A 22,091-nucleotide genomic window follows, 5' to 3' on the forward strand; every position below is an offset into this window, starting at 1 on the left:
AATTCTCAAAAGAAGAAGTTCAAATGGCCAAAAGACACCTAAGGTCATGCTCAACCTCATTAGCAATCAGGGAAATGCAAATCAAAACAACTTTGAGATATCATCTCACGCCTGTCAGAATGGCTAAAATCAAAAACACCGATGATAGCCTTTGCTGGAGAGGCTGTGGAGGAAGGGGTACCCTCATCCATTGCTGGTGGGAATGCAATCTTGTGCAACCACTTTGGAAATCAGTGTTTCGGTTTCTCAGGAAATTAGAGACATTTTCTTAATTGAGGTCCCTTCCTCTCAGATGACTTTAGCTTGTATCAAGCTGGCATAAAAGTATTCAGCAAAGAGCTTATTTCATCATTCCGTATATAAAGTTACAGCATCTGACCTGAGACTTTCAAGAGATTTTTTTTTTATAACTACCTGCTAACTATAGTTCCAAAATTGGGGCAAAATAGTAGTTTGAGTTTTAAAATTTCTGTAGATTGTAGTGGTGATCAATTTGCACTTATGTATTATGCCAAGACCTAATCATTACATTATATAACTTGAAACCCACCATTCAGAATAAAAACTCATTGCAAACAAATCTTGTCATGAATTTCCAAAGTACATTTGCATAAAAATGCTGAACAAATGTAAATGCTTATACATATGCTAGCAGTTCTCAGTTTCATGCCATTTGATAGCCACAGAGAGATGAGGTAGGTTTCTGACTGCAGTGCTTTCCGTTAGGTATGCTTTCATATCTACAGCAGTTGATTACTCAGGAAATTAAATAAGTTTCTCACCTTATACCCACACTTAAAAGTAAGTTCAAGAGATTTAAATAGAAATGCAAGTAATTAAATAATCATAAAAATTTGGGAAATGAGGGTACATTTTACTTCATTGTATCTGTAAGCAATAGATTCATAGTAATGTTTAATATATTACAATTATTTAAAATGTTAGTGTAAAGCAGTCTTTTAGTAAAAGTTACACTTTTCCTAGGAAATAATAGGAAATAATGCTTTTCTTCAGGCCACATAATTGAAATAATTTTGTTGTAAATTGTGGAGCTTTTTAAAGTACTTTACCACAAAGCTGGATTATGTAGGAATTTGTTACCTTTGTTGGCAGGATACTCTGATTTTTTTAAATAAATTGATAAATTCATTGTTAATCTGGAATTTCTTTACATCATTGTAGATGGCATTTTTTAAAAAGTGTTTTATTTTTCTGTCTTTGTAGAACACTAATACATCTTTTTAGGATAACCATTGTGAGTGATTTATCTTCTCAAATATTAATATCTCTATTTTTTCTTTAAAAAAATAGTTCATTGTGCTCTCTCAATAATAGACATCGGGACCTGTGCCATCACTGCCATTCCCTTTGAGAAGTCCAAAGTTTTATTTACTCTTGAAGAGTTGGATGAATTTACTTTTGTAGATGAGACAGATCAGCACGCTATCTCAGATGTAACACGGATAGGTCCCAGTCAAGAAAAATGGGGCTGGATAATGTTTGAATGTGGACTTGAAAATTTAACTATAAAAGGTAAGGTTTTTTTGTTTTGTTTTGTTTTTTTTAAATCCTGAGTTCTGCTGAAGTGGGTGCAGTTCAGTCCCACATTGCTGAAATGTATTTAACGTTGTTACTTGTAGCAACCTGAATAATATAATACAGCAAAAATTGTGATGCCTGATATTCCTTACAAGAGGTGGATTGCTCCCAGTTATACCAGTGATATTTCCTTACACAGCTAGAAAGACAGTTCCTCTTTTTTAAACCTTGGGACCTCACAGAACAGCAGGATTTAGAAATTTCTGAGTTCACTGGAGTATCCCATTCCTTTCAGAGTTTAGAGCTTTGCCATATAAGAAGTTAATATTTTATGTAAATTCTTCATTTACTGAAAACTACTTATTTATACTTGTTTCTTATGTAAGATAAGAGGGGAGGAAAGGAAGAGAGTAAGTCATGTGGTTATGAATAATGCTTTAAAGTAGGAAAGTTGAGTTGTAATAAGACTTTCAGGTTTAGTCTCACGTTACACAATAACTTGAAATACTTACTGGTGAGGCAGTCATACATAGCCCTCTTGAATAAGAGCAAAGGCTAGTGAGGAAAAACATGGTCTTGATGAAGTTATTATATACAGGTATTTCATAGTGCAGCAGTAAAACACATATCCGCTCTTTTTCTAACAGATAACTCCCTTCATTTTTATAGGAGGAAGACAGTCTGGGGCAGTTTTATATAACAGTTTTGGAATTATGGGTGAGACTAATGTCACAGAAAGGGGTGGAGTGCTGACATCCAATAATTCTTCTGATTCTCCTACGGGCAGCGGCTACAATACTGATGTCTCTGATGATAACCTTCCGTGTGACCGAACCAGTCCTTCCTCTGACATAAATGGAAACTCAGTCTCAGATGAACAAGTTGGTGAATTTCTAATGATACTAGTAGTTTGGAATTAGGGAACTATGCAATCAATTCAGAATCAATTTCTAGAACATATCTCCTCGTCGTTTCCTTTTTGGGAGTTGTTACATTTTCTTGAATATACCATGACTAGAGTACAGTTAGGTATGGGAATATATACCTATGGTGCATATTCCTGACCGTTATAGTATTATTTAGCATACTACTTACTCAGTTTATGTTATGCATTTAATAAAATTTTGTTAAATAAATGAATTTATAGAATTTAAGTAAAGTAAGTTTAATTAATTAGGTTTTGATTATTTTAAAAGTCATTTTAATACTTGTTATTGGTGATATTTTATGTGGATAATAAATATTTCTATTATCTGCTTTTTTATATAGCATTTTAAGTAATGCCTTATATTCAATTTATTATTTTTAATGTAGTAGAATTTAATTGTTATGCATATGATAACAACAAAAGTATTTAAAATTCTGTATTTTGGAGGTTGGATCATTAACTGCTTGATGATCTTGGACAAGCAAGTTTTTTAGCTTTTTTTTTTTTTAGTTGTAATAGTATAGTAAGTAATGCCATTGGCTTTATAGAGTTTTCAACATTGAAACAGTACCATATATGAAAAACTTTATTCAAGTGTCTAGTTCAAGCAAGAATTTAGTGAATGTATATGCAAATATACATACACTTCTGAGAGTATACAAAAAAAAGCTTAAGAAAACACCCTTTCATTGAGAAATAGGTTGTGGGCATCTAGTAGTCATAGTTATACTCACCTCTGAACCCCATTTTTTGAGGATTCTTTGTGTTTCTCTGTGTGTGGGTATAGGCATGTCATAGCCTACATGTGGAGATCAGAGACACCTTCTGCCAGAGACAGGTTTCTTCAGTGCTGTGGAAACCAGGTTGGCTGGTCTTGGAGCACCCTGAGATTCTCCTGTGACCACCACCTCCATTCCCCTGTAGGAACACTGATATGTGGTACTGCCTGGAGGGTGTGTGTTTTTTGTTTCAATGTTCTGATGATCCGAACTCAGGCTGTCAGGCTTGCTGGGCAAATGCTGTCACTCACCAAGCCATCTACCCAGCTCCTGATTTGTTTGGTCCATAGTTGTAAAGTTAATTTCCAGAACAGCCTGATGGCTCAACGGGTAGAGCCAATTGCTAGGTGGCATGATTGGCAACCAAAATTTGATTTCCTGAATCTTCATAAAAGCAGGAGGAGAAAACTGACTCCACAGAGTTGTCCTGTGATCTCCATATTTGCACCATGGTACTCTTATGCCCACACTTACACTTCATACTCACACCCCCCACAGTAATAATAAATTAAAATTTAAATTAATTAGTTATCTTATTCTTCAGAACTGTGTGGTGGATTGAGTTATAGTTTTAATGAACGGAATGAGACATATGTGGCTGTGCACTAAACAAGAGTTATTTCAGTGTTCTTTCCCTCTCACCTATTGCAAAACTTCCCATAATATTTTTTAAAGATTTATCTATTTTTATTTTACGTGGGAGAGGGTTGTGTGCATTTGTTTCGGTGCATCACTTGTGTACCTGGTGCCCACTAAGACCAGAAGAAGGTTAGGATCCCTATAAACAGGAGCAAGGACAGTTGTGAACCACCTTGTGGGGACTGGAAACAGATCCCACCTCCAACTGGTGCTTTTAACTGCTCTTCAGCCCCCCTTCACAGAATTTTAAGGACCTTTCTCCCAGATCCTGTACTATGTGGATTCCTTTTCCTTCTTCCCTTCCCTTTTCTTTTTTTCTTTTCTTTTTCTTCTACCCCCGCCCCCGCACAGGGTTTCTCTGTAGCTGTGGAGCCTGTCATGGAACTAGCTCTTGTAAATCAGGCTGGCCTCGAACTCACAGAGATCTGCTTGCTGCTGCCTCCCAAGTGCTGGGATTAAAGGCATGTGCCACCACAGCCCCACCTATGTGGATTTTCAAACAATTTATCCAAGTTTTGTGTTTTCTTTTCCTGTTTCTCTTCAAATGTAGGTGTTCCCTGGAAGTTGTATTTGTGGCACCAATTTCCTCTTGTATTTGTGTGTTCCCTGACTCATTGCTAGTTCTATTATGTGATAACACTTTCCCATGCTTCTTTCACAGAATTCCTAAGCCATGTCATGACATTTATGCATGATGTTTAATTATGCCGTGACTCCAGAGAGACAGTTCAGTCTACTTGACCATGCACATTGCTGCAGTAATAATGCACAAGTCTCTCTACTTTGTTCAAATGTCAGGTTCTATATTTTTATACACCCAAGTGCCTGGCTCATAGCTCCTTGAGAAAATCAGTGTTTCAAATTTATTTATTATGTTTTGTGATGCTGAGGATTAAGTTCAGGATATTGTAACATGCTTTGTAAGAGTTAACTATACCACTTAGCTGCCTCCCCAGCATGGAGGTTTCTTTTTGTTGTTACTGTTTTGTTTCTGTTTTTCAGGATAGTCTATGTTGCCTAGACTAGTATTAATATCCTGGGCTTTTAAAAGATTCTCTTGTTTCAGCCTCCTGATTATCTAGGACCCTAGGTTTAGATTTCTTTCGCAAAGAAAAGTATATGGGGTCTAGTAAGATGACTCAGCAAGCAAAGGCATTTGCTGTCTTGCTGCAAGCCTGATGGATGACCTGGGCTGAGATCCTAAGCAGAAGGCTACTTTGAGCAGTAGCCACAGATCAAGGGTTTATGTAAAAGTGTAGCCTGTTAAGCTTGATGAATGAAAAAGTTTTGTGTTTAAAGTTCTAGTAAGCCTATATTGTGGTTCTGCAGAATCAATACATATTTAAGTTGTTGTCTTTTTTTTTTTTTGATATAGGATGAAGGAGTTGAATCTGATGATTTGAAAAAAGATCTACCTCTAATGCCACCACCTCCAGATTCATGTAGCATGAAATTAACTATTAAAGAAATTTGGTTTAGTTTTGCAGCTCCCACCAATGTGAGATCTCCTACACATGCATTTTCTAGGTAAAAAATTTCAAAATGTAGTTTTGTCCATTGACAGTTTGTCCTTATTTTAGACAGCATGATATTCTGTTTCATGTACTTACTGAAATAATTTCTGACATGTCTGATACTCTGTGGGTGCTAAAATGGCTACTATTCCTATCTTTCTCCTTGGATACTTTCTTTAGACATTGTATGTTCTCTACTTAGCCCAATTTCTTTCCTAGTATTTTAGCTGTATTTACTTGTCTTGCTGTCTGAAAACTTTTTATTCTTACTTTCAGACATGTTTGCCCTTTCCAAGTGTCCATTTCTTATTTATAAGTTCATAACTTGTTATTGACTAAAAAAAAATATTGCCTGAGTAAAATAATAGTAAATGCTATAGATATATATGATTGTTTGAAAATTTGTTAAACTTTGATCTTATAATTTTTTTTTTTATTTTAAAAGGCAGCTGAATCTTTTAAGCACTGCAACCCCAGCTGTTGGTGCATGGCTTGTTCCCATTGATCAACTCAAGTCATCTTTAAACAAGTTAGAGACTGAGGGAACCTTGAGAATTTGTGCTGTTATGGGATGCATAATGACAGAAGCATTAGAGGTGTGTCTTTTAGTCATATAAGGTATCAGACATGCTTGATTACTGAAAATGATTCACTTCCATAATAGTGGAAGGTACCAGGTTACAGGTTATTATTTACTAGATATCTTTGATTTTAGGATCTCTTATAATTCTAAGTCTTTTGTTTTTGTTCGGTTTTCAGAATAAAAGTGTACATTTCCCTTTAAGAAGTAAATACAATAGACTTACAAAAGTTGCTCGTTTTCTCCAAGAAAATCCTTCGTGTTTACTATGTAATATTCTACACCACTACCTCCACCAAGCAAATTACTCCATCATTGATGATGCCACAATGGTTAGTATTTTAAATTTTTTGTTTGTTGAGGTAGGGTTTCTTTGTGTAGATCCTGAAACTTGCTTTATAGAGTAGGCTGGCTGCAAACTCTCAGAGATCCACCTCTCTCTGCCTCCTGAGTGTTGGGATTAAAGGCATGTGCCACCACACCTGATTGGTAAGTACTAGCTTTAAGGAAACTGTTATTCTGTAGCAATAATACTGATGGACAGGTTGAGAAATCTGGTTAGAAATGCAATTTGTGCTCTGATTGACACTCTCAGAGTGACCTATATAAAGGTGTTAGTAGAAGCTGTCGAGATGGATAAGATTTCTCAGCTTGATAGATTATGAGAAATGGTCAAAGTTGGAATTCTGAAAAACTTTAAGAAGGTTAGAGGGGTTGGATAAGCTAGGCGGAGTACTAAGAAGGGATAGAAGATAGAAGAACTGAGACAGTTGTATCTTGAAAGCTGAAAGCATAAGTTTCAAGCCAGGAAATAATCCATAGAGTCATAATGGTTTAATAAAGTAAAGAGTGCTTAATCATAAAGGGGAGACTATATAATTGAACAACTCATCCTCACCCTTAGAAAAGCAAATGGCAAATTGGGATTGGGATTTTAGAAGTTTGAGAGCATTGCTTGTCTCCTCTAGGCTTCTGGGTAGTAGAGCATGTGCAACAATATTTAGCCAAATTAGACACCTATGTATCAGTACTGTTCATGGCCAGCCATACCTTTCACCAGGCATGTAAAGAATCTGTGGTAAATGATAGGTTTTAAAAAGATGTTTATATCTAAGCCTGAAATAGCACTTTCTCCTTTCTAGGAATTAAAGACAAAGTTGTACATTGTAAGCCTGACATGCCTAGCCTAGTTGTGGTCAGAGAAACTAGTACTGAGAGTCTTGAGGCATTAACTCTGAGGGAATGCTCTACAAAATGGGAAAGGAAGAGGTGCAGATGGCATTGTGCCTGGACAGGAAAGAGAAGGCCTGATGTTCTCAGAAAGTGGGTGTGAGGTTCTTTGGCCATCTGTGTCAATATGAGAAATTGCAGAAAATTAGAGTTGAGAAGAATTTACAGTTTTCTTTTTAGGCTACAGCAAAAATAGGAAAGAAGCTGAAGTTTCTTGTAGTCATCTTCGTTGTTAACTTTCAAGATAGTCACAAATCCATTTAATTTGTAGCGATTCATTTTAACATTTAAATAGTAGAGATACCTGATAGATTGTAATCTTGCAGTGAATAATTTTATTTCTTTTTATCTTAGTGAATCATCTAAATAGTTGAGAATAAATTTTGAGTCTTCATTTGGTTCAAAATAATAGTCTATTAAATGGTTCTTTAAACAAAACAAAAACTTTGTCTCCAGTGTTTAGTGTCATATTCACCTGAAGCAGTCATAGTGCCTTATATATCTGCAATGCTGTGTTTAGAGTTTGGGTTCTGTATGAGTCTATTTTTTATTACTTTAATCAGATACATGGGACTGGTAATTTATGAACAAAGGATCAGTGTGGCTCTGGTGAGGATGGTAATCCCTTAACAGTGGCTTCATGATGTGTGTGTGTGTGTGTGTGTGTGTGTGTGTGTGAGAGAGAGAGAGAGAGAGAGAGAGAGAGAGAGAGAGAGAGAGAGAGAGAGAGATCATCAGGATATCAAGACCATCTGCCAAGTCAGGAAGCCAGAAGCTGATGAAATGGTGGCCTTGCTCTTTAATAACAGCCTGTGTACAGACTTTCCAGGTCTCACCAAAACTGCTGTAATGAATTCTGATGCTACTGTCATCAGCGATTGCCACTATATACCCTCTTAAAGATTTTGCACCTTTCCAAATACATTGCTACATTGAAACCCAAACTTTTGAACCCCATAAACCCTCAAGGGACATTCTCAATGTATGCGTAGCTGTAGAAGGTTTTATTATCAACTTGAAATACTGAATATTGTTGAACAAATTATCTAAATTCTAAATTTTAGTTTCTTCTCTAAGTGGGTATTTTGAGATTCAAATAAGTTTTTCTTTGTTATTGCAGAGTGATGGGCTTCCTGCATTGGTAACCTTAAAGAAAGGATTAGTTGCTTTGGCACGGCAGTGGATGAAGTTCATTGTAGTGACACCTGCCTTTAAAGTAGTTAACTTACACCGACCAGCTCAGCCATTGAAACCTCCAGCTGCTATGGACCAGGAGCATGAAGATGGACTTGGCCTGGATAATGGAGGTGGTCTTCAAAGTGATACCAGTGCTGATGGTGCAGAATTTGAGTTTGATGCAGGTAAATTTAGAGTACTTTTCTTTCCTCAGTGTAATCACTATGTGGGTTTTTGGGGGATGTGGGCATATTGGGTATGTGCATCGTTTAGGAATAGGTTCATATGGATAATGTGCCTCTTTAAAGATACCAATCAAAGCTGGGCGGTGGTGGCGCACGTCTTTAATCCCAGCACGCGGGAGGCAGAGGCAGGCGGATCTCTGTGAGTTCGAGACCAGCCTGGTCTACAAGAGCTAGTTCCAGGACAGGCTCCAAAACCACAGAGAAACCCTGTCTCGAAAAACCAAAAAAAAAAAAAAAAAAAAAAGATACCAATCAAGACCTTTTTCCTATAGCTATTAGCAGAAGCAAATCCTAGCTGTACATAGTTGGTCACATGGTATTACTTTTAATAATTTTTGTCTCAAATTTGAAAATGCTGTGGGTTTAACTAGGCAGTTTTATAAACCCACATTCACAATAACTTTAGAATCTTTTCATTGAACAAGTTTTATGATTTGTGTTTGTGAGATACAGTATACTGATGATCCATACAGTAGAGACAGTTTTTATAGCAAACTCATAAATACCTGTCTTTTAACATTGTATCTGTCCCCTCTGATTTTAACCAAGTTGTATCTACTACCTGTTATATGTATTTGCTCTTTAAGTAAATTTGGAAGCCTGAGCTGAGCATGCAGTTCTGTAAATAAAATGTGTTGCATCTGAACAAAGTGGATGCTTTTGAAATGTATGTTTGTATTTTAACTTTTTGCCAAAGGTTAATTTTTTTATTATGATGATAGATTGTCTTACACTGTTTTGACAAAGAATTAAAAGTAGGGGAAAGGATAGTCCCAAAATTAGTGCTTTAATATAGCTTAATTTAAAAAAAATTTACTTTTAATAAATCCATTATAAAAAGTAGCCTAAATTTTATTGCTTATTATCCAGAATTTATTAAGTACAGAACTTGAATTAGGCTTTCCCTTTCTAGTTACTCCTGGTGCCTGTATTCATTTGTGCCGCTCTGGATATTCTTGAGAGTAGTTGAGTTGGTTCTTGGTCACTGTATCAGTGGATAGCGTAAACTCAGATTAAAGTTGGAGAGTAAGGAAACAAGAATAAACAAATTTAAAAATTTATATTTTTCAGCTTATAAATATGGATTGTAATTATACAGATCAGGATGTTGGTTGATTTTTTTTTCAAAAGTGTGTGGTATATATACATATATATATGTATTCTTATTTAATCATTTTAGCCACAATCAGTGAACACACAATGCTTCTAGAAGGAACAGCCAACCGGCCACCTCCTGGGAGCTCTGGACCTGTCACTGGAGCAGAAATAATGAGGAAACTTTCTAAAACTCATACCCATAGTGACTCTGCACTAAAAATAAAGGTACAGTATTGCTGGTTTTGATTATAGTTTAAAACTTACATCAAAAACTTGATTTTTTTATTTCAAAATTAAATTAGATGCCTACTTTAAATATTCCAATAGTGTATGTTGAAATTAATTTGGTTAATAACTTTTTTTTAATGCATACACTGCTCCTCCTGCATGTATACCTCTGTGCCAGAAGAGGGTACCAGATCTCATGCCAGATGTTGTGAGCCATTACGTGGTTGCTGGGAATTGAACTCAGGACCTCTGGAAGAGCTGCCAGTGTTCTTATGCTCTGAGCCCTGGCTCCAGCCCCCTTGGCTAATAACTTTTAATGTATATATTTCCATGAAAATTGTGTCATCAATGTTTAATACTTAAAGACTACTAAACCTTTGTGTTTTTTATCTTACTGAATATTATATGCAATAAAATTCAATACTAAAAATGTTGATAATCTAGTCATTTCAGTTTTAGTGAGAAACCTTTTAGGCTGTATATTGTTGATTGCAAACCTTAGGTTGGGTTTTTACAAATTATGATCTTAATGTACACTCCATTGTTTTAGCAAGTTTAAAGAATGTTTGATAAAAGGAACAATATAACCAGGTGAGTAGACTTGCATATGGAGCAATACGTTTATTTTAATCCTGGTCTGCAACTTAAAAAATTACTGATTGAATTGTGCATCTTTATTTGTAAGGTAGGGATTTTGACAGCGACCTCCTTTGAAGCATTATGATGAAAAATAACTGAGTTAAGACATGATAAGTGTATCTGATATTTTACATTGTTATGGTTTTTTTTTGGTTGTTAGTGTGCTTTTCTAAGAACTGAAAATGCTAGTTAATAAGCCTACTTTTACTCAAAGTCTGCACGTAGATTTATAATGACAAAATGGTTTTGACATTAAAATATTAAATTTCTAAATAAAAATTATAAAAATACATATAAAAGGGCTCCCAAATAAACAACAGCAGAAGTTTTTCCTAATCACTAAGAAAAAGACAAGATACTAAAATGAAAAGTTAAAAAATGGGTAAAGGCATAAAATATGTCACAAAAAAATATATATACATATGAAGATATATTTTCTTATAAAAAGTATAAAACAAAATGACATTTTTGTTTTTGTTTATAAGATTATACTAAAACTTTTAATTTATATGTGAAAATATAAGAATACAGTCATTCTCATGCAATATTAGAATATTATTATATGACAAACCTTGTTCTGGGAAGACAGTGTGGCAGTTATATGTGAAAAGTTTAACATCTTTCCATGTCAATGACTATTCATTTTAGAAGTGACCATAATTGATCAGACAGATCCTACAGCTTTATCTTGGCAACACTAAATGGGAATATAATGGATATGACATAAAAGAATTCAACATAAGAAAACTAATAAAATATGCCTACCACAAAGCCTTTCCAAAAAGGGGGTAGGTCTTTGTGCATCTGTAGATGTCACTGAAGTTAAATGGATTGATAACAATATAGTTGTGAGTGTGTGTGTGTGTGTGTGTGTGTGTGTGTGTGAGAGAGAGAGAGAGAGAGAGAGAGAGAGAGAGAGAGAGAGAGAGACTTTTCTATTGCTGTAGATGTAGAAACATCAAGGTAACTTTTAAAATAAAGCATTTAAATGGGAACTTAACAGTTTCAAAGGGTTAGAATTCATGACCATCATTGTGGGATGCATGGGAGCAGGCAGGTAAGCAGGCATGGCAGTGGGGCAGTAGCTGAGAGCTTATACGTTAAGACAGCCATGAGGCAGAAAGAAAGAGAGAGCTTACTGGGAATGGCATAGGCTTTTGAAATCTCAAAGCCACCCCCAACACACCTTCTCCAACAAGGCCACATCTGCTAGTCCTTCCCAAACAGTCACACAAGCTCTAGAACAAGCATTCAAAAATGTGAGCCTATGGGGGCTATTCTTATTTAAACCACCACAGTGTGTGTTTTTTATAACACATCAATAATATATTATTGGCTTACATATTTACCAGCATTTTATTCCCTGTATTCTGTTTGAGATGCTGTTCTTTGGCTCTTGTTCAGCTGTAGAAACTGATTAATAATTCATTGTTAAAATACTTAAAGGGATAAACTTGAATATGATTTGTAGTCCTTAATATTGTACTACAGTTCTAAAAAATGCGTTTGTACATTTGAGACTCAATAATTGTAGTAAATACAACCACTGTATTAAAGGGTAGGATAGCAATAGCAACAGTCATAGATGTTGTAATTATTAGGAGTCATTTTACATATGCAAAAAAAAATCGTGTGTTTATTTTGTAGGGAATTCATCCATATCATTCTCTGAGTTACACCAGTGGAGACACTGCGACGGATTCTCCAGTGCATGTTGGACGTGCTGGGATGCCAGTAAAGGAGAGTCCAAGGAAGGAGAGCCTTCTCAGCTATCTGACTGGAAGCTTCCCAAGCCTGCACAACCTTCTGGAAGGCACTCCTCAGAGAAGTAGTGCAGCTGTGAAAAGTAGCTCCCTAACACGAACAGGTATCTAGCTCCTGTGGATCCAGGTCATTCCTCTGCACTTTACACACAACTGTACTCACGTGTGTGTGCATACACACGCACACACACATACACACACAATTAAAAATAAAATAATTCTTTCCAGTTTTTTGGTTGCATCACTAATACTTTTAGTATACTTTGTTTTTGAGAAAATATTTTAGAAGAAAATTGTAACTCTCTCTTCATACCTTTCATTTTTTTTTCTTTTATTGAGAATAAGAAAAAAAAAGTTTCTGCCTCCTCCCAGCCTCCCATTTCCCTCCCCCTCCCCCCACTCTTCTCCCCCTCCCCCACTCCTCTCCCCCTCCCTCTCCTATCCAAAGAGCAGTCATGGTTCCCTGCCCTGTGGAAAGTCCAAGGTCCTCCCCCCTCCCTCCATGTCTAGGAAGGTGAACATCCAAACTGGCTAGGCTCCCACCAAGCCAGAACATGAAGTAGGATCAAAACCCCTTGCCATTGACCTTGGCTTCTCATCAGTCCTCATTGTTCGCCATGATCAGAGAGTCCGGTTTTATCCCATGCTGTTTCAGTCACAGTCCAGCTGGCTTTGGTGAGCTCCCAATAGATCAGCCCCACTGTCTCAGTGGGTGGGTGCACCCCCCGTGGTCCTGACATCCTTGCTCATGTTCTCCCTCCATCTGCTTCTCATTGGGACCTTGGGAGCTCAGTCCAGTGCTCCAGTGTGGGTCTCTGTCTCTATCTCCATCCATCACCAGATGAAGGTTCTATGGTGATATGAAAGATATTCTTCAGTAATGCTATAGGATAGGGTCAGTTCAGGTTCCCTATCCTCAGCTTCCCAAGGGACTAACTGGGGACATCGCCTTGGGCTCCTGGGAGCTTTGTTTTCAAATAAGTACTGACTAATGCTAACCTACACATTCTGAGACTCTGGAATGTAGAATCATCTCCCTATGAGAGTAAAAATGAGTTCTGTACTAATGTCTTAGAATCCACCTCCTGAAGTGAGAATTGAAAAATACTGGGAAGAGATGCTCAGTAGTTAAGAGCACTAGCTGCTCCTGCTAAGACCTGGGTTTAGTTCCCAGCACCCACATGGCTGCTGACAACTGTCTTAACTCCAGCTCCAGTGAATCCTGATGCCCTCCCTCTTCTGGTTCCCACAGGCACTGCATGCACTTTGTATACAGAAACATGCAAAGCACCTATATGCATAAATAAAAGTAAAGGAAATCTTTAAAAAAAATTGGTAAAGACATTTTCATCTGACTTTCTGAAAGCATATAAGTAACATTTTTCTGTGTTACAGTATATAATAATTTTATTCTCAGTAAACTTTGTTTTTAGGAAATACAGTGGCCACTGACATGTTGTCTGAACATCCTTTGTTATCTGAGCCATCATCTGTGAGTTTTTATAATTGGATGTCAAATGCTGTGGGTAATCGTGGAAGCGTGGTACAAGAATCTCCCGTTACAAAGTCAGGACATAACAGTCTTCCAACAGGTATTAAAATTGTCTTTTTTTTTTTTTTTAATCTTAACTGTCTTAAGTAGCACAATCAGTTATAGCAAATTCTTGTTTCCCAGAGTATAACTAAGTTGTCAGATGTTTAAGTAATATTTGTTTGAAATTGTACTCATTCAGAAAATGATAAATCAAACTATCACTTACTGATCCTGCTATATCTAATACAAGATTTAAAGAGTTCAAAACTTACATTTAATGTGGTTGGTTAAACATTCACAACACCAAAGGAGGCAGGATAAAAAACATAAAGTGTAGTTACAACATGATGTACCTACAGTAGAAAATACTTTGAATTTGTTTAGCTCTCTCTGAGATATCGTAACTATTAATTTATGTACTCTATAAATTACTTAACAAATATGTAATCAGATCTATGGGAGCAGTAAAGTAAGATTTCTTTGCCCAACGAGAGAGATAAATGAAGGCCATTTTTTAATTTTAAAATAATATGCATGTATAGGAAGAAAACAGGCAGGATGTTCCCCCAAGGAAGTGGTGGCTATATCCAGTATAAGAATATTAGCCTTCCTTTTTCAATTTTCAAAGGTTTTCCAAGTTAGTAAATACTGAAGAATATTGGTATTGATTACTCAAGGCTGCTAAAATGAATTTTTCAAACAGTTATCTGAACCATGTGAATTCTTTCCATATAGAAATTACTAAAATGTGAGTACCTACTCAGCTCTTTCTCTTGTTGGTGTGGCTCACCTCCATCTTGAAGTGATATGATAGCCACATACTAGGTCTCTGCATTGACTCTTGGCTGAAGAAGATAGAAAGATGGCACCCTGCAGTTCTTGGCATTTCTTTTGGTTCTCATTTCACCATTGTTCTAAGTGGCTATAGTTTAAATTACAGGAGAACTAGGGTGGAACAGATCCTCTTTCTTAAGGGTCCTTTGTCTGGAAATGATACAGAAAGTGCCCAGAGAAGCCATGGTTTATTCGTTTTTTTTTTTTTTTTTATCCCCCGGAAAACTGGATGTGAGACTATTAACAATGCTTTTTGCCTGCTGCATCAGCTTTTCAGAGATTTTTCCAATCGTAAAATCCTACATTTTGGACTGACTGGCTTGAGTACCTGTATAAAGATCACTAGTATTTTCTGAATATTTGTTTTAATTTTTTAAAATAAATTACAGCTATAAGATTTTACTATTAGATATTACCATTTTTTTCTTTATCAAATAGTCTGATAAGGGCACTACAACATAGGTTGTCTTTACATTTCACTTGTTATGCCCTTTTATGGTTTACAAATGAGTTGCATTTTACTCTTGAAATATTACTGTTAGGAGTTGCACCCAATCTTCCTACGATACCATCAGCCTCAGATTTCAACACCGTCCTGTCTAGTGATCAGAATACTCTGGATGGGACACATTCTCAGCACAGTACTAGTCAAGATGATGTGGCAGGCGTGGAAGAAGCAAACCAAGGCTTTCCTGCTGTTCAACTTGCTGATGCACAGGTGAGCATGCCTGTTGTACTTGATACTGATACCTCCTTCAGCAGGGCTTACAGGAGGAACCATTAAGTAGTAGGTACTTGAAGTACAAATGAACTCTATTCTGTTCTTGTAATAAAAGCGTTCTTGCAGGGCAGGAACAGCCTTTAAAAAGTACATTGATTAGTTATGAATGCAAATTAACCAATAGTTCATCAAATTGAAAGTCTGATTAGAATGTTTTATTATGTGTAAAAAATTTTACAGTAACATGACTAGAAAGTTAAATTTTATCATATCCCACAGTCTTTCATATAAATCTCAGACTTTATGAAGTGAGCAATTTTGAGACAGTGGATTTAGAATAGAGAAATAAAGTAATTAAACACATGGAGATATATGAGTAACAAGTAGTATAAATCAATAAGGGTCAAAAGTAGAGGTGAAAGGTAAACTGTTGAAGTCGTTCATACCAGTGATGATGAAACACTAGAAAAATTTGTGGCTTTGCAAAAGTATAGACTGAATTAAAAATACACAAAGTGAGCAGACAAAAAGGAAAGGACATGACTGCTAAGCATGGTGGAGGAACAAGTTTATAAAATGGAGAGCAGAGACAGTCAGGAACGTCTCGTTATGTTCAAAGTGGACATGACCAAGCTGAGCTGGTCTATGTGGTGAGAAGAGCAGGGGGAGGAAGAGGAGAGAGAAGGGAGCCAGGTGCAGAATCAAGAGGTCAAAAGAATAAAAAGCCAGTAACCAAAATGGCTGGTTATATAGGGAGGAGCCTCTGAAGGAAGGGAAGACCAGTCCCTGAGCTGGAGAGTTGGGATGGACATAGAGAAAGGGGTATGCCAACTCTACCCTGTAACAGTTGGGGTGCTGGGAGATATTGGGAGAAACTGGCTGCCAGATACACTTTGATATGTTAAAGAGGCGTCTCAGCTGTTTGTCCCATGGCTGACACTTAACATAGATAAATAGTGTGAACTTGTTTGGAATATCTTTAAGTTTGAGTAGAAGGCAGATTGGAGAGTGGGACATAATGTTTAAGAACTGTCCAACTGAAAGAGGCTTGAATATAAATATGTACTTAAAAGAAGTTCAGGACACACACAAAAGAAAGAAGGGTTGGGGCGTAATGACATTTGTACAGAATTGAGAAATAGTTGATGTTTAAAGCCAATTGCAGAAATCTTTTAAACATACGGATTTTTATTCTAAAATTTTTGGGAAAGCTGGAAGTTTGTAAATTACTCGCTTCCCCTTTTTTTCTATATCACATATACCAGATTTGCTTATTTTGTGTTGGAGTAGTTTTTAGGACTTCTCTTTCTCGCTCTCTTTTTAATGAGAGTGTAGGAAAATCTTTTTGGCTTCTGTTTCAAGTTCTTTGTGCTTATTAGTATTTGAATCCACTGAGAAACATAAAGATGTATACTCAGTTCAAATTTAGATTCAGTGACTTACTGCTAACAAAAAGACTGTAGCCTTAAAGACAAAGGGCATGATTTAAGGTGGTTTTAGAGGCAAACATCAGAAAGGCATGTATGACAAGTATTCATGGAATCAAATCCACCGATGGGCAGTTGATATAGAGTATTTTGGTTCTCTACTATTAGAGACATGTATTTTCTTCTGTGACATTATGTTAGCTAGAGATTGGACCAGAGTAGTACACTTCTGTAAGCATTTAGAGAAGGAATCTTTAAAATATAAAATACTGTATTTGATAAAATACATTAAGTGTCTTATTTCCATCCATTATTTCTTTCTTTCCAGGTATATAGTAATAAAAGACCATTTCATCCCTTTCCCATAGCAATCAGCAGAGTTTACAGAAGTAAAAGCAGCTGTAAAATCTCACAGTTCCATTCCTCTCTTACCTGCAGGCCCCTAGGATTTCCCAGGTATTTTAGAGCCGAAGGTCAAAGGCCCTTAAGGAATTTCTGGCTCCCTATTAAGCTTCTTTGGCCATCACAGGGAACCTATATAAATTATTATTCAGGTCTAAGCACTCTAATAAATGGGATAGAGCAGTTCATTTCTGAGCAGGCAAAAAAACAAACAAACAAAAAAAACCAGTACCATTAGATTAGGACAAGTTGTCAGACTCAACAAGAGATCAGTAGGTTATAGATGAGGTTAAGAAATCAGGATATAACAAATAGTATGAAGTTAATTAGTACAGCCTTGTGGAAACAATGGTGGATCCTCAAACAATTAACCCCAAAATGCTGTATGCTTCAGCACTCCCACTGCTGACATAAGTTAAAAATTTCTCCCCATGTGCCAGACTAAAGTAAAATTGTTTGAATATTTTTCATACTAGGCTTTCACATCTTCACAAGAATGGCATGTATTCTTAAGTACAAAGAACCTAGGACATCTGGAGATCTCAACTTGAGTCTCAACGCATAAACTTGCCTTCTTTAATTTGTTTTGATAGAATATTTTAAGCTTCAAGACGAAAATCACTAAGGGATAAGGTGCCATGAATTACAAGGAGCTGGGAAACCACTGTATAGCATTCAGACATAGGATATGGAGAAGGAAAAAGAAATAAACACCAGAGAGTTGATAATTAAAGTATTATGGTACTCTTGTTACACACATTTGCTTCTGTGACATTAAGTTAGCTGGAAATTTCATGGGAGTTATGCACTTCTGTAAGCATTTAGAAAAGGAATCTTTAAAATACGTGTTTTAAAACATGCTAAATGGCTGATATAGCCAAGTGATAGCATTTAAAAATGGGATAAGTGTTCATAATATAACATGTAAACTGTTTTTATATTATTGCAAGAAGTGGTAAACTATTAGTGAACCGTATATATTGGTGTTTAGTTGTTTTGTTTTTGTTTCCACTCCTGGAAATTGAACTCATCTAGGCAAGTGCTCTATTACTGAGCTGTAGCCCCATCCCCTTTTAAAATGTTATTTTGAGATAAGGTCTCATTAAGTTGCCCAGGCTGGCCTTGAACTCACTCCATAGCCCAGCAGGCTTTGAATTCACATTCCTTTTGACTGTCTTCTCTATTAGCTGTGATAATAGGCTTGAGCCACAAGGCCTGGTACTAGTTTTGTTTTGTTTTAATAGAAGTACACTGGGTATTCATAGACTTTTTAAAAAGCATGAATGAATGTAAATTATTTAAATCTCAGGGAAGATAGAGCTAATCTTTGCTTTCATCAAAGCAATTATAATGTCTTTTGGTTTCATTTCATTCTGTGGTAATAGATACTATGTGCTGGACTAAGAACAGATGTAAACAATGAACAATTAATTATGTTAATATGGTTATTTGATTTCTTCTAGGTTGTTTTTAAACCTCTTCTGAGTCATACTGGGATCCAGTCACAGGACACAATGCCACTCTGTTACCGGATGTACTTTGGAGAACATCTTTCATTTTCAGGAACTTTGGACTGCCTCAGAGCAGATATTGTAGATTCAGACACAGCTAAAGACAGGAAAGGCAAAAGAGCAAGAAGGTGACATGATAGTGTATAAAAATTTAACCAAGAGTCATAATTTTAGTAACAATGAGAAGATAATTTCTAATTAATAAATGTAATAACCATATTTTGTTATAATTTGTTGATTTTATTAATGGATCAAGCAGCCTATTTTAGGCATATTTTGAAACATATACACGAGGTATTCTAAGGTATATCTATTGATAAATGCACTCAGCATTTATATGCTTAGCTTCAATAGTGGAGTTCTTATGGCTCTTTGGTTTTAATCTTTGCACTTAACAGTTTATTTCTAACTTACCTTTTGAGTCAACTTTTAGCAGATTTGTGTAGTCATGGATATATTTATGTATGTATGCATGTGTCTATATGATTGTGTGCACATGTGTATGTATGAAGGTGGATTGTACACATGCAGAGAGACCAGAAGAAGGTGTCAGGTAGTCTCTAGCATTTTCTACCTGTTCATTTGAGACAGAGTCTCTCCCTCACCTGAGAATAATATTTTGTTAGTTAGACTGGAAGTTAGCAAGTGTGAGAAATTGTCCTACTTCCTTAACCCTTAGAGCTGGGCGTACAGGTTTTTATGGGATACTTGGCTTGTTGAATGAGTGCTAAGGTCAATGCCAGTCCTCATAATTGCAGAGCAGACATTATTAGTCACTGAGCCACCTCTCCAGCCCCTCAGACAGTATTAGGGCTAGAGTAAAATTCATATTGATAGCATGGCCATCAGAAACAAATGCACATATGTGCACTGAAGATAGGAGCTGTTACTGCTGTTCCGTGTTTTCATGAGTAGTTCTTCCTGTTCCTTACTGCTTGAGTAGGCAGTTTTGTATCTATTAATAGGTTTGATTGTTCTTTTCAGAAGTTGGAATTTTACTTTGGGTATATTCTTATACCTTGTTAAACTACAAAGCACACCTTAATATGTTACAAAAACATTATCAGAAATGCCACCTTTGACGATATTTCTATTCCTTATCTCACCTTACTGCTTTTGTTCTAAATGACTGCTTCAGCATGTACCCAGAATTCTTTTCTCCTTTTCTCAATTCTTCTTCCTTTTGGTTATCATTATACATTTCAGGGTTTTTTTGTTTGGTTTGTTTATTTATTTCTCAGAGATTTGTTATTGCCCCCCACCCCAGTCTTGGATTATTTCATATCTTTTTAGTCTTCCGTTCTAGTTCTCAGTATAGTGTTTCCTTCTATAGCCACATGTAGAACATTGATAGTCAGCCACTTGTGAGTGCCTGTATTTGTACATATTATGCTATAGTGTGCCATACATTTTAGTAATAAATGCTATTACTCAGTAAGGAATTACATGCTCTAGTTATAAACTTAAATTAGCTTCTGATTTTTTAAAATAGGAATATAGTCTCTCTTTAATTTGCTCTGTGTGGCAGTATACTCACAGTGCATATGAAAAAGGAGAGGGAATGAAGCTTTATTTGAGATTTGTTATTGTTGATAGAAGTTGAGTGGTTTTTAAAAATAAAATTATTAAAGTGATCATAATTCTTTCACAGAAGTTTTTAGATAAGTGAAGGGTTTAAAATAATTTTTCTGTCAGATTTTAGGAATTTTTAGTGTGGTTTTGTTTTTAGTTTTCATTTCCATTTGAAACTTGTCAGACCAAGCTATGAGGACTTTCTAATAGCAAATAAAATTATAATGAGTTGAAAATTTAGTTAATCATTTAATATGAGGGCCAGTTTCTAACTGATCTCTTATTAACTCTAAGTTTCTATATTGTTGGGTATACTGTTGGATTATTATTTTATTGAAACTTTTTAAATTGAAAATGAATGATATTGACTTCTTAGTAAATTTTAGTGTAAAATTAACAAGAAAAACTAAAGTTTGTCTGCTAATTCCTGAAAGGACTAGACTAGTGCAAACACAAATGTATTGAATCTCTTACTTAATGGTACGTTTCACCTTCGAGGCTATTATGTTTATAAATGCATAAGAATATGCTATACTGTTCTTCAAAAAAGGAAATAACAGCTTTTTTTTTTCTTTTGAACATTTTAGGCAAGGCCATGTGAATCTTCCTCCGCTTGAGTTCAAACCAGCATTAATGTTGGAAACCTTCAGCATCAGTGCTGTTGTGATGGAAAAGTCAGTGTGTACTCCTCAGAACCCTACCAGTGCTCTTTCCTTTCATGATCTCAATAAGCGCTATTACAACACCTTCCACTGCAACTTAACTATTTCCTGCCAGTCAATAAGTCAACATGTGGATATGGCTCTGGTTCGTCTTATCCATCAGTTCAGTACAATGATAGATGACATCAAAGCAACTCAGACCGACATTAAACTTAGTAGATACACAGCTGGATCAGCTTCTCCTACACCTACCTTCAAAACCAGAAAACACCGGGATTTCCGTTCATCTGACTTCAGCCGTAGTTCTAGAGGAAGTCTCAATGGTGGGAACAGAGTAAATAATGCTAAGAACAAACGGGCTAACAATGAAAACAACAAAAAAGAATCCCGAAACAAAAACTCACTAGGAAGGTCTGAAAGAAGAACTTCAAAAGTATCTAGGAAAGGTTCGAAAGATGTAGTGGATCACGTGACCATCCATATGGATGACTCAGATTCCATTACAGTGTCAGAACAAAGTGAGCCTTCGGCTGAGTGCTGGCAGAATATGTATAAATTGCTTAACTTCTACTCACTTATCTCAGATCCAACAGGAATATTGGAAAAATCGTCAGAAACATTTGGACCAGGAGGTAATAGGCATTTTTATGATTTTTAAAATTTCTGTTTAGGAATGCTAAAGAGATGGTAGGTTGCTCACCATATTAATGGTATAAATTATTGAAATATAGAGAAATTGGTAGTTACCAAGGAGAGATAATAGTGCTAATATTCAGATATTCTGTCAGCAAAGTCCCCATTTTCCCTGAAATTTTATTATAAATAAAGCTTGCCTGAAGACCAGAAGGTAAAACTAAGCCACTAGATTGTCACACACCCTTAGACTACTCTTTAAGAGATTTAGACAGATTTAATTTCAAATATCTACTAGTAGATACTAGGGAAGATGTTGGAAAAATAGTTATATTGTTTAGAGAAGGAAAAGGTCTAATTTGGAATTTGAAACCAAGAAAGCTAATGCAGTATTCTTTATGTTGGTTGCATTTTTCAAATCTCAAACCGTATACTTC

General features: G+C 36.0%; 1 protein-coding gene across 1 annotated transcript in view; it reads left to right on the forward strand.

Annotated features, from left to right (window-relative positions):
- Bltp1 (bridge-like lipid transfer protein family member 1) overlaps window positions 1-22,091 on the forward strand; it is a 199,791-nt gene that overhangs the window by 85,548 nt on the left and 92,152 nt on the right. Inside the window, exons 35-46 of the mRNA XM_050138326.1 lie at window positions 1,336-1,533; window positions 2,209-2,420; window positions 5,261-5,412; window positions 5,845-5,995; window positions 6,159-6,311; window positions 8,330-8,570; window positions 9,811-9,953; window positions 12,243-12,462; window positions 13,792-13,950; window positions 15,269-15,444; window positions 18,740-18,915; window positions 20,947-21,653. Coding sequence (XP_049994283.1) covers window positions 1,336-1,533; window positions 2,209-2,420; window positions 5,261-5,412; window positions 5,845-5,995; window positions 6,159-6,311; window positions 8,330-8,570; window positions 9,811-9,953; window positions 12,243-12,462; window positions 13,792-13,950; window positions 15,269-15,444; window positions 18,740-18,915; window positions 20,947-21,653 — 2,688 coding nt within the window. The remainder of the gene's footprint in view (window positions 1-1,335; window positions 1,534-2,208; window positions 2,421-5,260; window positions 5,413-5,844; window positions 5,996-6,158; window positions 6,312-8,329; window positions 8,571-9,810; window positions 9,954-12,242; window positions 12,463-13,791; window positions 13,951-15,268; window positions 15,445-18,739; window positions 18,916-20,946; window positions 21,654-22,091) is intronic.

The sequence above is a fragment of the Alexandromys fortis genome, unplaced genomic scaffold (assembly GCF_014885135.2).
Source record: "Alexandromys fortis isolate MF-2015 unplaced genomic scaffold, M_Fortis_MF-2015_v1.1 scaffold_15, whole genome shotgun sequence".
Lineage (NCBI taxonomy): Eukaryota > Metazoa > Chordata > Mammalia > Rodentia > Cricetidae > Alexandromys > Alexandromys fortis.